The following is a 16819-nucleotide window of genomic DNA, read 5'->3' on the forward strand; positions in this document are numbered from 1 at the left end:
TACAACAGAATATTATGTTATGCACGGTTTGGTGGAATTTTACAGACTGTGTTGATGTTAACTGTTGGCTTTGTGTGAGAGCAGCAGGGGTTCAGCTGCACGTGGTTTGTTTGGTTAAAGCACGTGGCCCGTGTCATTTAGTTCAGCCAGTTTGTCTTGTTCAGTGAATGTTTCATCAGTGTATGGACAGGTGACATGAACCCGAGGTGGATTCCCTCCTAAACATGACTCCTGCTGTATTCTTGTAGAACAGAGCAAAGGGGTGATGATGGTTCCTCCGGGCCTTCGCTGGATCCGATGTGGTTTCAGCATTTCAAAGTGGAGAAATTTGCTTGGACAACCTGGGATGTTTCTCACGAGGCTTCCTGCGTCTTCAGTAAGCTCAGCCATGATGGGGACGTCTGTGATCATGTCTGCCAGATCTAACCGTGGAGCCACTCCACTCGTCCAACCTGAGCAGCGCTGAAGCCACATGTGACCCTTGGTACCTGCCAGGCTGCATCTGGAGCCAGTCAACACACTCCTGGCCGCTGGGTGGGACCAGGAGAGGAGATCAGAGGCAGCTCACCTGGACAGACATCCACCCAGACTTACCAGCAGCTGGGAAGCCTCCTTCGATGCAAATATGCTTTGGTGTGAGCTGCACAGCACCGAGCAGCAACATCAGACTGATGGAGCCCATCATCTGCTAACCTTTAACCCCGATGATTGTGGGACTGATATAGAAGAAGAAAGCCAGTCTGTGGTTCTGGGTTGTCAAAAATGTCTGATTTGACAAGCTTTTGCGCCAGTGTTGGTGCTTGTGTTCAAAAATGAAGGATCCCAGTTGTAATGTTGACCCTTCATCAAAAACACTCATCTTGGCATGTGATGCCACAACTGAGGGTGTAAAAACAGTTTGCTCAAACTTTATTTTGAACACGTGAATTTTGGAGAACGGAGTGGTAACTGGGTACAAGCAAACAAACAAAACACACATCAAACAAGAGCTTAGGTCTGAACAGGGTTAATATTGTTCTCTTACAGCTGGTTTGAATGAACATTGAAATAAGAATAACACCGAACTAAAAGAGTCATTTTTTTTTTTTTTTTAACATTTGTTCTGCGTGCAGCTCAGAGGAAGAAGAGCTGCTGTGACAGCTGGATTCCTGGCTCTGCATGCAGGTACCGGGCCGCCAGGTAGGCCAGCTTGTGGGCGTACTTGCAGGGTGCCGGGACAGAAATGGTTCCCATCCAGTTCCAGTACAGGTGACACAGCTTGAACGTCAACCTGAAATGGAAGAAAACCAACATTTGGCGTGCTGAAGCTGGATGAGATTTAAAGCTGCTCAATTTAAAAAAGAAAACGAACAAATGCATCCCTTTTTCAGAATATTTAGAGATCGTGTTCTTCATAAAAATGCCTTTTTATCCAGGTGTGGAGATGAATTAGAAATGCTTACTATCACTGATTTGGCGTATAATACAGACCGTTACGGATTTTTCTTCTCAAACATTGTCATAATAATAAATAACTGGTCATTTTAATACCCTGATGTAGACATCTGTAGTGATAAATGTGTATTTGGAATGGAAATAAAAAATTTTCATCGTTTCTAAGGAACATTAACTCCTTTCATGGACGTCATGAACTGTTTGAAATAAATACTTAATATCGATTAGAGTGGAGCTAGTTAGGGCACAGATATCTCATTGACACAGGTGAGAGAGCAGTGCAGAGCAGGGATCAGCCTGCAGCCCTGGAGGCTAGCGCCCCCTGCTGGAGCTCAACTCAACCGCAACTGAAAAGTAACATTCAGAATTTGAGAACCGTCCTTAATTCTTTAGTACATCTGTTAGGATTTTCGTCACCACAGTATCGACACGGTATGTAAATCAAATTTTTTTTGCACTTTTTTTGATGCAATATGTTCACAATGAAATGCACAACACACTGCTTCTGAATTCATCATCGAATCTTGAGCTTAATGTTGCAATCAACATTTGTCATCACTGCCCGGTACTAATACGGATCAGTGATGGTAATATTCAAACCACGGCACAACACAAATGTAATTCTGGATGCATAAAGAGATACAGGAAGGGCACCTCTGCAGATGGTCCGGCGTGAGGTTTGTCGTGTTGCACAAGGCGACGTAGCGTGTGGGAACCGCACGGCCTCGAGGAATGTGATGGGAGATCAGGAAGAAGTCCAGCCTGAACACGAGATGAAACGCTTCAGTTCAACAAACATCAAAACAGCAGCAGCAGCTTCACGGCCTGTGTAGGCTTCGTTATCACGGGACAGTCGATGTGCACACAGAAAGGTACAAACACCTGCTGTCACTGTTGGATTTGTGTTTGATTAAAATCTGGCACTGTGTGTCCGACCAGAAGACTTGCAGTTTTTTTGTTTTAATGAGTCAGTGAGACAAACTGAGCTAAAATGACACGGGGACGTTCTGCATCGTAACTGCAGTCTCTTCAGGCCTTCTGGCTTGTTTAGCTCCACCACAGGATGCCTGTTCAAAAAGAACCCACCGCTGTGAATCCCCCCACTGACCAGTGTTTACTGGTGACGGTGTGATCCAGCACGGTTCCCGGTGGAGGCGTGCCGCCGCCGCCGCCGCCTCTGGCAGTGGAGTACATCACGGTGCTGCAGTGCTTCTGCACCACCACGAAGGTGAGCTTGGGCTCATAGTTGGTAAAGCTTTTGAAGCAGGTGATGAGCTGCGGGATCTCGTGCTGCTCCACGACCTTCAGCTGCGTCTCCGACACGCCGTCCCGATACACCACGATCTTGTCCGGCAAGCTGTGGTTCACCTGCGTGTCGAAAAGAACGAAATGCATCAGGCTGAAGCACTTTTGGCAAAATTGACACATGTTGGCGGTGTGCCTTTAAGAAATACATCGCAGTATCCAACCTCATGAAGCAGAAATGCTGCTGCTTGTTAGGTTGTGATTTCTGTAATTTTGAGATTAGTTCAGAACATTTTGACACATTTGCCTCATCCTAATCAAAGCCAGACTAAGAAATTGAAAGATCTCTCAATATGACCAAAGACCATTTGGGGACTTCATTACCTTGTAGTACGTCTGCAGGGCAGAGAGAAAACAAACCCTGAAGCCACTGATCAGTTCCTCGTTGGACCTCTGGAAAGATACTGTGGAGTACCAGCGGGTCAGCACTCTGGAGAAGACAGGCGGGCATTTTCATTAAGATTTTATCACCATAACATGTTGCATCAAGAGAAAGGACATTATTCTCTTGGTCCAAATATTTTTTTTCCAGAGAAAATGCAGATTTAATACATCTATCTATTGACAGAACTTCAAAAGCAGGAACTATTAATTCCATTTATACATATTAGTCTAAGTATGACTGAATGAATTGCTCACCTGTTCACACTGGCTACCAGCCCCATGACGGACCGGCGGGTCTTGCTGGGGTTGTGATGGACATCGACTCCAACAACCATCAAGTCGTTCTGTTCAGTTGAAGCAGGATTAGAATCTCTCACACACATTTCTCCAAATACAAACATATAGAACCAGTCCAACGTGAAACCGGGAACACAGATGTGTTTCATGGTTGGATGATTTGTTTTATCCCCAACATGGAAGGCACTGATGAATGGACTGTATTTTTGTTAAATAAAGTTAATCCTCACCAGAGGAACACTGACAGTCCAGAGTTCTCCTCCCAGTTTGGCATTTATCTGCAGGAGCAGCCTCTGAGCAATGCTTCTCAACCTCAGGTTCTGAGAAATTGTATTTATACAGATCACCTAAATGACAACGAAAAGACAAATTCCTGTTAGGAGCGAAATCCCCTTAATAAAAAAAAAACATGCAGCGTTATGCAGATGAGAACCTGGGATGGGACAGGATGTTTCACACAGCACAGCTTCTTGATGGCGCTGTAGAGGTCCTCTCTGTTTCCAACCACGATGCAGACCACGAGCTGCAGTTTGGGCTGCAAACAAGGAAAGAAACCCGAGGCATCACAAAAATACAAATTGCTTTTTTAAACAAATAAAAACTCTAAAATGTGAATTTTTTATTGAACTGCATTGTGGGAAAAACACCAGACAGATCCAACTCTGAACATTTGTCTCTCGGTGCAGTTTGTTGTTTTTGTTCGAGTTGTTCAGGTTTCTTTGGGTTTCCTGTCAATGGAATTCCTCCTCTTTACCTCACTGGTGAGCCAGCTTTGGATGGCCTTGATGTAAGTGTCGGTCTGGTTGTTCTGCAACGCCACGCGAATGGGTTGCTCCAGGTGGACTCCCATGGGCCTGCTCACGCTGTGAAAGGTGGAAACCAGCTCCTCGGCCTGCTGTCCGCAGCGGTGAGGAAAGATGAGGACCCAGACGTTGAGGGGGATCTGGAAGAGACGCCAGTCAGTCAGTGAAGAAGCAAGCCCAGAAACACCAGGTCAAGCATTTTCACTGAAGCAGGGAATTTAAGAACCGTTTTCCACAGTCAAGCTGAACTTCCCTTTCACAAAACACCCCAGACTGCACCATGCTCATCGATCAGATGAATCAGTTCAGTAAAACTTCAGCGCTGCGACAGAATCACTGCAGCCGCGATACTTACAGAGCTGATCGAAGGGTTACTCACAACCTCCCTGGCCCAAGACGCATAGCTGCCAGTCGCAAAAGATGAAGACTGCAGACAGATGGATTCACCAGGCAGAATTCTGCTCTGAACCTGCAACACACACACAACATGATTGCAATACACACACAGCTGTGTAATACTGATGTGGATCTTTAGAAGTAAATGCTTCAGCATTTACTTCCTGTGAGGCAGATATTTCTCTAAAGCAGTGGTTCTCAAACTGTGGGGCGCACCCCCCTGGGGGGGCGCAGTGCGTGTGACCGTGGGGAACATGCTTTTTTTCCCGCCAGACTAAAATAAAGCAGACCTGCCAACCTTGGTGAAATTTTTTGAGTACCACTTGCCGGAACAGTTGTCGACCAGGGGGGGGGGGGGTGGGGGGGCTGTCAGTTTTAAGTTCTCATGTGGTTCTTTAATTTGTTTATTGGCAAAGATTTAACAGATGTTTTTCTGATACACATTACATTGCGGCTGACCATGCACTTTGTCCCCAGAAAAGAGCTTCAAAATGCTGCTACATGTCCTTTAACTAAGCATTTTTTGCTGTGTGTGTGCGCATGCGTGCGCGTGTGTGTTCCATTACTAAAACCTTTATAAAGCCGTGAATACGGTGTTTCAAATTAACTGGTGTCCTTGTTACCTGGTGACCGACTTCCTTTAGCATTTCCTGCTGCTGCTGCTAGTAGCCGCAGATGTTGAAATCAGACTCATAAAAGGTCTGACACGACTTTTTGTCTGGTTTTTAATATCTATCAGCAACAAGGGACGTGAAAGAAACCCAGTCGCCAGTTAAAAGGGACTCAGTTATTCCAAAACACCGGCTCCTCTCCGGTTTCGCGACACTCCTCCTCCGCTAGTTAGCTGCTGCGTTTAGGTGACTGGAACTGCTGCGGAAAAGTGAAACTCGGTCGTTAACACGAAAGCAGCGGTGACAGCTGGACTCAGGAGGGACTCAGGAGACACGTGAAGGAAGTGTGGACAATTTGCACAAAGGAACGACTCTCAGACAGCTGTGAACCGGCTCTCGTCGTTCACTTGAAAGAGCCATTCAAACGAACGACTCGTTCATTGAACGTCGCAGCACTACGAGGGGAGCACATGTGTTTCCTCCCGGTTCCATAGCTGCGGCGCACCAGCCTAATTTACCGGTATTTTTTTTCAGCGTGACAAATACAATGTGTGCCGTGAATGTGTGACAACACACCGAAATGCGTGACACTTCAGAGCCCTGCTGCTGCATCGTGTTGTCAGACATGAGAACATCCACGGTCCGCATTTATAACAGCGCTCACAGACGTCTGCAGCTTTTTGCGTAGTTTAATGAGGCGGAGCGTACCAGCGTATTTTGATGTCAAATTGCGTACCTGCTACGCAAAATGCGTACAGGTTGGCAGGTCTGAATAAAGTGTAATTGCACATCCACTCCAGTAGTTGGCAGTGGCGCTCTCACTGTCAGAGTGTGCGCAGCTCTATGGTGAAGGTTTTTTTTTTTGCAACGAGCTGTGATGTGAAGGCAGTAAACAAACCCTGAGACAACATGACGACATTTTTAACAGGGATGAAAAGAAAAGCGGAGACAGACGAAGATAGTGAGTCAAAAGAGAATTCTGGCTGAGTGTAGAGAGGCAATATCCACTCTAAGAGCAGAGGTCTGTGGGCATTATGCTTCTTTTTGCAACATCTTACCTTTGTGAAGCCAAACCTCACTTTGAGAAGCTGTGCACTGCAAAATGTTATCATTGTAGCCATTAATTCTGGCTTCCTCATTTTGATAAAAAAAAGGAAAAAAAAAATCAGCACAAATTGTTTTATTTGGTTATTGTAGGTTAAAGTGTTTTATATGTTGTGCTCCTGAGTTAATGTTGCTGAAGTGAATTTGTTATTTATTGATTTTGTTTAATTTTATTTTCCAGCAGCAAATGGTGCAATAAGTCTGTCAAAAATGTTTACAGTTTAAACAAGGATATTATTATTTTTTGAATTTCAGGCAAATTGATGCACTTAAAATCTTTTCTTTTACAGACTAACAAACAATGTTAATAAAGTCACTCTTGTAAGTTGAACTATATCTCTTTCTTTTTTGTTTTCTTTAATGTTAACAAGGATGTTCTGCAGAGGTGTACCTATAACAATTTTATAGACAAATGCTGTTATTTATAGTTGCGGTGTTGGGGTGGGGGGGGGTGGGGGGTGGGGGGGGGGCGCGAATTGTTTTCTTTTTGCTAGGGGGGACGTAACAGAAAAACATTGAGAACCACTGCTCTAGAGAGAGATGTGTTGCGTTATGATCGCCCCAAATACTTGTTCAAAGATACAGTTTAGGAACCTATACGCCAGCTCGACACCATATTATGTATATGCATAATCTGCTGGGGGGAAAAAAAGAAAGGTTTCTTCTGTCAGTGATGCATATTCCATCCTACTGTCACAGATCCTGAGCCGATCTCCAGTCCCCATCGGCTCAGCTCCAGCACGCTCTCCGAGCTGCTTCTGATGTTCTGCAGGAGCTGGCTTACTGAGTGGAGGTGCTGCTCGCTGGTCATCCTCATGTGTGTGGCCAAATCCTACAATGTGCAAAAGACATTTGACAAGTAGTTAAATCAACAGTTTTATTGTGATCTTGCTATTCAACTTAAAATTAAACCTTATTATCATCACTGACCGACTTTCTCTACATAGAAATGCAGAATGTACCGAGTTTAAATCAATGTGGAAAATGTGAAGCCTCTGTAGTGTGTCGCTGTGACAGCTCCGCATAATCTGATCACAATCCTCTTTTAATTTACAAAAATCAAACATACAGTCAGACTGGACTAATGGAGTCGTACGTATTCTAAGAGGAAAATCTTTCAACTCCCTCATTAAATTTACCCTCATGACTCTGAAGTCTTTCTTCATTTTGTCAGGAATGCCTGTCATGAAGCAAAGCTCAGGCACTAAGAGGATCTCCCCCGTGATGAGTTGCTGCAACAGATCAAAACATCAGTTCATTACAAATAGACATATTACACATCCACCTTTCAGAGGTTGACTGATACATATTGCTGCCATTAAGTGAAAGCTGTGCGTTTCGGTGAGAAATACTGTGAAATTCTGGGGCTGCAAATGTTAACTGTTGAATTTCTTCACCATGTTTAAAAAGGTACTGTGCCTTTCAGGAGCATTCTAGAGTCTGAGGCCACTTGTAGCCACAAGGTGGCATTCAGAGGCAAGCGTTCAGATTTTAATATACAGACAAACAACATGTGCAAAGGAGAATTTCACCTTCCCTCCAGGCTTGGATCTCTCCTTCGGCCTATGCAGCAGTAAAGGTTGGTCCAGCTCTTTGATTGTAATCCCGTAGTTCTTACTGTTGAAATGTCAAAGACCGTGTCATGTTTATCAACCTGGATTGGTGCCAGTCACATAGTCAGAGCTTAAAGCTGGAATATTTAATTGCACAGATCAACTTCTGTACAGCTGTGATGTGTTTGTGCAGAGTCACCTCACCTGTAGTAGTCGGCAAATGTGGTCGTGCTGCCGTCCATCAGAGTAAACGAGTCCCTGGGCGACTTTTCCCACTCGATGTTGTCGACGCGGTAGGTGCGGTTGTTGTAGAGGGTGATGACGATGGAGCCGACCAGCTCTTTGGTGCATTCGTCTCTGAAGTTCTCCCTGTTGAACGTGTTCCTGGCAGGCAGGAAAGCACAATTACACTTTAATTCACACTTCATTTAGACGGCAGTCCTCTGCAGTGTTCTGGCCTTTTTAGGAAATGAATATACAGTATAGAAAGCTGGGAAACGATAAATAATAGTTTCTGTAAGCCTGTAAGTTGTTGTCCCCGAGTTCACCGCACTGTTCTACCACATCCCCAGAGAAAACGGGGATCCCTGCTGACACCAAGCGCCAACCTCCGTTGGTAAAATGTTAGGATGATGAGGAAGTGCAAAAAAGCTGTGACACCAAGGGAAATTCCAGACGGGGGTGGTTTCAAAAAGATTTCAAAAATGTTTCAACAAGATCTCATTGAAAAGGTCTCATTGAAACCCATTCAATAATGCTGATTTTCAGAGCGCAAATAAACACATAAAGCGTCGGGTTTCAGAACATGTTTTGGGCTCGATCAGTAGTTTCTGACAAGCGCTTGACCAAACTCCAATTTCCACATAAATCATCTGTTGATTTTATTCTACGAGTTTAAATGTTGCATAAATCGTTCAGTTCACGTGATGCGGCAGGACCAATGACGTTTACATCCAGTTTCAAATGTTCGAAACAGAGACGACCTGCTCAAATCAAACCGGAATTCAGAACGCTACGGGTGACGCCACAAAACTTTGTCCATTTTTATAGACTGTCAATGGATGGCAGCTAATGAACGGAGCACTGTGGGACAGCTTTTTTTTTTTTTTTTTTTAAACAAACTGGCAATACTGCTGGGCGCAGGCTGTGTCAGGCAAAGCTGGTTTACAAAAGCAGCAGGGGGTCCAGGAGAGACCAGCTGCCAGGGAAACACCCCGACAAACTGGAGGGAGAGATCGGCATCGGTGCTACCGCTAGCAGTTCACAGGCTAGCATGAGGGATTTTACGTCCAACAAATCAAAGAAATGTGACAAGACATGTAGTGAACATATCAGCAGCGTAATGGGTGACGTCTCTGACGTCTTGTGTAACCGGTTACGCGTGCAAAAATATTGTAAATGTTGACGCCCATATCACACACACTTATGAAAGCAAATATGGACAAAAAAAAAAAAAAATATATATATATATATATATATATATGTATATATATTTAAAATGCATTAGCCAAAATGCTTTTTCATTTTAAGGTTATGGTTGCATTATGTGACTCATAATTGACATTAATCAACCCAAACTGCATTTTCATCTTAAAGTTGCACATTTTGAATCACAACTAAAAAGCAAAAGCAAAAAGGAGATCACTTTTTTGTTTTCATGTCTGCCCCACACAAAAAAAACAAAAAAAAACAAAATTCAATTTGACTTCTCAACCTGAGCGGTGCAGCAGAGTGACGCTGTCAGAATGTTACTGCAACTCGTCCTTGGTTGCAAGAAGGTGAAATCGGCCGTCCTTGACCTGCAGTGCAACGTAGGACCATGGACTAAGAGCCAAGACCAAAGATATCGCTGTGTTTCTCATTTTTCGTCTGGGACGGCCAAAAGATTTGACCCACATGGTAAACCTGCAGCTGTGTGAACTTACATCACATCCAGCACCGAGTCGTTTCGCAAGAACTTGTGAGAAACAGTCACAGACAGGTAGAGCCCTCCATCTGTGCTCTTTATACAGGTTTCATAACCTGGCCACACTTGAAGCCTGCGAAATATTTAAAAAACACAAACGAGGACACGATGAAACAGAAATGTCTTGATTCAATAATAAAATACATCTGCTGACCCACCGATGTTGTTTTAGAATGACTGCATTTTCCGGATTGTAGTGATTCCGTCCCACCAGCTTGAGTCTCAGCATTTTCATTATCCTTAAAACACAAAGACACAAATTGCTGAAGTGATTTAGTTAATGGGGAAAATTAGGGCAGTGAAATGAGACCAATTAATACAAAGAAAGTATAACCGCAGGTAGCTACACACGTTGAGCTTTGAACCAGTTTAGAATATTTATGTTTTGGGCGTCGGCAGACACCTCTGGCAGTGTCAACATTTATTTTGTGTTTGTTTCACCTGTTATAAGATGGACTGCAGATTTACACAAACCTGCTGTTGAAATCAACACACCTCATTAAGTTTTTGGCCTTAAATAACGTCGGAAAAAAAAAAAGAAACATGTAAATGTTTTACAACCCTGACAGAAACTGATCAGCTCTGATTCAGCAAGTCATATTGCCACACACACACACACGAGGTGCAACGCCTAAAAAAAAAAAGTTTTTTTTTTTTTTTTTTTTTTAACTTAAACTGAGGCAAACAAAGCATTTTCATGACAGCTTACCAAAAACATCTGATTTTACGGAATCAGTTACAAATGAATGACACAAACCATTTACTTATGACTGAAACAGAAAATCAGAGGAAGGGTTGAACGTTACCACTGGTATCCTGCATACAGTCGCAGTTCAGCACATGATGTGTTTATTCACATTTACCTCCTCAACACCACATTGTAGAAAGGGATGACAAGATCCGAGTTTGGCGCCAAAATCTTCGTCATCTGGATTGTGATCTGGATTTTCTCGTTATCAGTCAGTCTCACACTTTGGAGAACGACCACCTTCATCATCCCGCCAAAAAACACACACAAAAAAAGAAAACGTGAGCTTGAAGTTCAACAATTCTGCAGAGTTAAGCTATGATATGCTTACTTCAGGATTCTCTATGTGGACACAACTAAAACCAAAGAACCACTGGAGCCTGAACTGAGAGCGAGCCTGTCCAGCCATGATCACAGTTTATCATATTTATTAAGGTTTTGACTCGTTAAACTGTCAGTGGTTAGTTAATGAATACAAATCGAACCACGTGTTAATATTTAAATGGCCCTGGGCCTCTCTGTACGAGGGAATTTGGGCCAAAAAGGTTGAAAACCCGTGTTCTAGAATCCGTCCTTGTATCGTGACCCCAACGAAGTTTATCAACTCGTGAGTGATACCTACGTCTTCCAGTTTCACAGGCAGGTACAGCATGCAGCCATCAAACGCCACCACGTCCCCCGTAGTGGGGAGATGCTCTCTCATCATGGAGAACCGCATCAACGTGGACTCGACTGCAGGACTGGAAATGAAGTCAGAACAGAGAAAAACAGAGCACAGCGATCTCTGGGCTTTTAAAATCCAAATCAGTTTTGGTTGTCGGTCTGTTGCTTCATACAGGAAAAAAAAAAAAAAAAAAAAAAACGATATGGGACTTACGTGAATGTAACATGGTACTGATAGACTGCTTCATGTCTGCATCGGATGGGGATATGGTTCAAGCCAATGGTTAAAGGCGCTCCTTTAAAACCAGCTTTATTTGGTGGCTCTCTGTGACCAGACACACAAAAAAAGAGATAATTTGATCAAAAAGGTACAGAGAATTATACTTCTGTTCAATGTGGGCCGAAATCAGCTGTAATAAGAAAATTCTACAAAATATTTGTGATCAAAGACAATTTTGTGAAATGTTACTGAGATATCAAACAAAATATGCAGCTTTTCTGACTTTCCCTAAGCCTGTAGTACAAGTGTGCACCAGCAGATGGCCTATTGAGTCTGGGGAACCTGGCTGTAGAGTGAACACAATCGCTGAGGGGGCAACTGCACAGGCTCTCAAGCCAAAACTCTGAAATGCCTAGTTTTCTATCAAAAAGTGGCACCATAAGCTCAATCAGTACTGAACATATCGCGTGGCAACACACAAAAAATGCATTATGTTAGGAAGGGATAATGTAGAAAAAAATATGAATCCCAGGAAACAGCTCAGCCATGAGCTGCAAGGTTTAGAAGTCTTTAACTGGCTGAACAGACTCAGACGGTGAAAGGCAGCCAGAGATCATGTAGTAAAACCAAACTGGTGATGGTGAGTGTCAGCTTGGAAAATCACAGGCAAGAGCTAAACGCGGAAGAGGAGAAGCACACCGACCTGATCATCAGCTCCTTCTTTAAAGGCTCAAATGAGTCTGGAGTTGTGGCCTTGGTTCCTGGACAGTATTTACATTCAGAAAAAATGTGTTATTAACCACTCTCTAAAGAAATCACACTGTTTGTCAAATGTTACATGAATTGCAAGTAATTTTTCTGGCCAGAGATACTTTGAGAAGCGAAACATCTCAAACATTGGGATTGTAATATTTTCATTTTAACCCACATGAGGTTGAAGTCATTTCCCAGACTGATTAGATTGAATGCCTGATGGAGAGGGATGAGGGTGGAGCGCTGCTTGAGGACCGAGTGTTGAAGAAGCAGCTCCAAGCTGACCTGGAGGGAAGGGGGAGACCAGAGGAAGTCCTCCTCCTCCTGCTGGCTGTGGAGGCGCTGCTCTTCCTGGACCCATCGTCAGTGGAGACGGCCGGCCATCAACACTGCTGACAGACAAAATGCGACAAAACTCATGCTTACAAAACTTTTCCGGTGGCGACAGTAAAATATTCACCGTTTCCAGCTCCATCGCTAAATGTGCCGTTTAAAAAACATAATTATGTGTGTGCAATTAGGAGTAAAACTCCAGTGGGTGAGAAGCGTCATAAAGTCTTCGTGGTTTGTGTGAAGGCTCTTCTCAGTGAATTTTCTATTGTGCCTTGACATGACATGAACTTCTCACTTTTCAATTATTTTCTCAGAAAACATGGTTTTGTTTGGAATTTGCTTATAAAGTTTCAGATGCAAAAAGCGTTTTGGTGAATGAAAACAGTTTAATTCTTTAAACACTGAGCTTTTTCCTCAGGTCTACAATCGAGTTCAAAACACAACTCCCTCATCTGTTGAGGTTTTTTATATTTTGCGGACACTCACAATGCCTTAAGCGTCTGAGTGTGCCAACTTAAACCAAGGCTGAATAAAGTAATAAATATGTCGTAGAAATCTGCAGGATCATTAAAATGTGATGTTTGCTTTGCAAATCAATAAAACATTTCTGACATATTCCATACCTAACAGTCGGCCTATGATTAGCAGTTATTCACAGATCAAGTTCAACTTCAGACGAAAACTGAATTTAGAATCATTATCTATTGGGACACAGTCCCTTGTGAGCTGCATCTTTTCCCTGTACCTGTTCGAGGTTCTAGGAAGCAGAACACCAAACACACACACTGAGTATCACCACACACCGCCTCTCCTCTGACTCCTACCTGCTGCCTCCAGGCTGGGCGACGCTATGAGGGCGGCTGACGGAACTCACCGAGGCACCTGGAAGTTTCACGTCACCCATAAATCCTCTGCCTGCGATAAAATCAGCATATCAGCTTAGCACGTTTTTCAATTACACGGAATGTCTCATTTTGAATTGGTTCAGTTGATTGGTGTGCCGACTGCACACTAACTGGAAAAGAAGAAGAGCGATTTAGCTCAATAGTTTAACACATCTACAACTGTCTCTGTATGAAAAACAAAACGTCAACTGTGTCGTCGCTTGTTTGCTGCTGATATAAGGACTTTCTTAAAAGACCCACTTAAAACAATGTCAGAGAAATACTTGAATTGTGTATTTGCGGTATGAAGAAATTAATAGGTGGGACATTTTTCATATCTTTTAAATGCTAGCCTCACACTGACACATGGAGGAACACACACTTTACAGTATAACTTCTCATTGTTCTCTCGCAGTTTGCCCAGTGCTGCTTTCAGACCTTCAGCATTTCTCCAGCTGTCGTGTATCAACTTCTGCACCATCAGAAGATTCTGACATGAAGCACTTTAAAGCCTTTGACGAGCTTGTTACCAATAAGGCCGAGCATCTGCAGCTGGTTCATCGTCTATTGACTGATCCAGTCTCGTGTATTTAGACTCAACCCCAGCGTGTTTCTCTTGTTTCTGAGAGCGTCGTTATTCAGAGCACAGCCTGACACCAGGAGCTGAACATCACATCCAGGAAAGAAGAAAACCACACTTATTTAATCTTACTACCCATTAAGAGAAGAGTGTTATATTGAGCAATAACTTCAATGTATTGTGATAAACATAAAATACAGCCCGCGTCTTAATTTTGGACTGATATCTGAACACCGAGCACATAAATTTCTATTATAATGATGAAATGCAGGTGTCTAAAGACATGAACACCAATTTCCAAAAAAGCGCAATGAATTAAATTTAATGAGGATTGTTTTCAAACACTTAGCTAAAGATGATGAAAGATAGATAAATACGTAACTAAATAGTCTTTAAAGCCTCTGATGATGCTAATCTGGTGAAATAAAGAAACTAAAAGTATGATAGCTATCAGAAAATATCTCTTATCAACAATGGCAACACAACTATAAGAAAATGTGCCCCCACAAGTGAGATTAATAATCTAACTATATATTTTATTTATAGTTAGTCATTGTATTGTATGGTGTTACTTTTCCTTTAAAAGAAAATCCTTCAAATATGTTCCTGGTGTATGAATAAAAGTTTAAGAACCTGGTTCACCTCGTCAAATTAACATCTTTTTTTTTTTTTTTTGGTCAAGCAGCATTTTAATCAGAATAGTCATATAAGCTTCTGGTAATCCCACATGATAAAAGTTAACACTGACCAACAGGTGGTTCTCCTCTTCCCCAAGAGGTCGATGCCTCAAGATCAATTCCTCTGAACATCGACACCAGCGCTGACCTTTGACCCTGGGCTGGTGAGGCAACCTGTCAGGTGGAGACAAATTAACAGTGTCCAATTTAAGACATTAAGAGCAAGTCTTATGTAGAAAATCAGTCTAGAGCCGAATCTGCGGGCCGAACCTCTTCTTTTGTCACGGTGGGGGCGTCTCCAGTTGGGCCTGGTTTTTCAGTTTCAAACGCAGCTGCAGGACTGAGTTGGGGATGCGGCTGGGACAGATTTACACCTATCTGTGGTTCAGGAGCAGCGGGGAGCTGGCCCCTGGCGAGGCCAACAAGTGGCTCATCATGCGGTGCCGACAGACCTCGAGCTTGTCCAACACCCGGGTCAGTCGTCATTGGAAGAGTTAATCCCCATCCCGCAGTGAAAAGCCCTCTGCTTCGTCCTGCAGTCGGGTTTCCTGTCGGGGGCTGCAGGCCTCGACTGTGTCCTACAGCCACATCTGGAGGCTGGAGTCCTCTTCCGCGCAGCCACCAGGGGGCGCTCGCCATATCACTGGATTCAGGGGGTTTTCTTGGATCCATCTGAAGGCGTGAATGAATGAATACATTTATTTCCAGGCACAGGAAAAACAACACAAAATAAATATATATTACTGTACAATACTTTACACAAAATTCCCCACACTAGGCAGAAGAAAGAAAGAAAAAACACGATTGTAGAGAAGTAGTATATAAAGAAACAACGAGAACAAAAAAAAGAAGAAAAAATTAATAATAAAATAAACAAACAAAAAAAACAACAACAATATTTACAATTAGGAACTAAACATACGTTGTATTCAATTTGATGCCTCGGAAAGGAGTGGGATGAAGAAAACTCATCAGCTCATGAGCATCAGCTCACTGAACAACAATAAGAAAGTCAGTCATGAGCAAATTAAATTAATATAAACACAAATGCAAAATCCAGAGTTTTCATTACCTTCGCAAAAAAAAAAAAAACAACAACAAAAAACGTATCCATTTCTAATTTCTGAGATAAATCCATAATAGTGGCAGCAGCAGAGGAAACATTTTACAAAAAGTTTTAAAAAGTCTTGTTCAAGGACACTTTGCTGTGGCAACAAATGGGTAATTAAACCTGAGAGACAAGGCCCTGCCAAGTGAGGCCCACCTGATGGTATTTAATGGATATAAAACCCTTTCAAACTAACTGATATCCTATTTATGACTAAATTGGTGTTTTTTTTTCCTTCCCCACAGATGTTCCTGTATAGTGATTCATTCACATCTGATAAAAAAAAAACAAAACCCTATTCTTCTAAACACATTTCGTTAATTGATCATATATCCCCTTTTCGGGACATGGTTCAGTAATGACAATGAAATTTCAACAGCCAAAACACCATAATAACGAATTTTAAGCAAAAAAAAAAAAAAAAAAAAAAAAAAAAAAAAAACGCGCGCACACACACATTTTACTTTTGCCATGTGCAATTAGTTGTCTACAACACTTTGAGGACCCTAACAGAAAATATTCTTGCGTTTACAAACTACATACATACCTAAAACGTTCCGCTTATCTTAACAAGTAAACACTGCTGGCTGACGCTCGAAAACACAATTTAGTTCTTAATTTGACAACAACAGCAACAACAAAAGTCTTACTTCAGCGCCATTCTTGCAGAAAATTAACATGCGCCAGTCAAGTGGCTCACGTGCTTTGGGCCAATTGAGACAAAGTAACGACAAAAAAAGTCCAATAAAACACAATATCGTGGTTAAAAAAACATTATTAAAAAACCTGCTGTTGACATAAGAACAAGACAACTCACATAATTGAGAGGTCTCCGGACGTCTTCACAAACGTAGAAATTTGGCTTCAGCAGTCCGGTGGAGGAGGCAGGCTGTTTTACTCTCAACCTCGCGAGTCAAGAGTCTAGTGTGTGTGTGTGTGCTCTCACCTTTACCTTCAGAGAGGAACACCTGAGGTCCATTAATCAAGATGATGCTGGAGA

At 42.7% G+C, this 16819-nt stretch overlaps 1 protein-coding gene across 1 annotated transcript; it reads right to left on the reverse strand.

Moving 5' to 3' along the window:
• Positions 1–1113: 1113 nt before the first annotated feature.
• Positions 1114–12598, reverse strand: LOC115403397 (piwi-like protein 2). The gene is made up of 20 exons (XM_030112261.1): positions 12523–12598; positions 12188–12245; positions 11479–11589; positions 11224–11341; positions 10717–10841; positions 10012–10092; positions 9813–9926; positions 8092–8271; positions 7867–7951; positions 7474–7566; positions 7026–7166; positions 4579–4692; positions 4175–4363; positions 3854–3955; positions 3651–3767; positions 3379–3467; positions 3064–3169; positions 2543–2802; positions 2089–2196; positions 1114–1270 (listed from the first exon to the last, which is right to left on the reverse strand). Exons 1-20 carry the CDS (start codon positions 12596–12598, stop codon positions 1114–1116), a joined length of 2424 nt encoding a protein of 807 aa, XP_029968121.1.
• Between the last annotated feature and the right edge of the window lie 4221 nt (positions 12599–16819).

This window comes from Salarias fasciatus, chromosome 16 (genome assembly GCF_902148845.1).
Source record: "Salarias fasciatus chromosome 16, fSalaFa1.1, whole genome shotgun sequence".
NCBI classification, from domain to species: Eukaryota; Metazoa; Chordata; class Actinopteri; order Blenniiformes; family Blenniidae; genus Salarias; species Salarias fasciatus.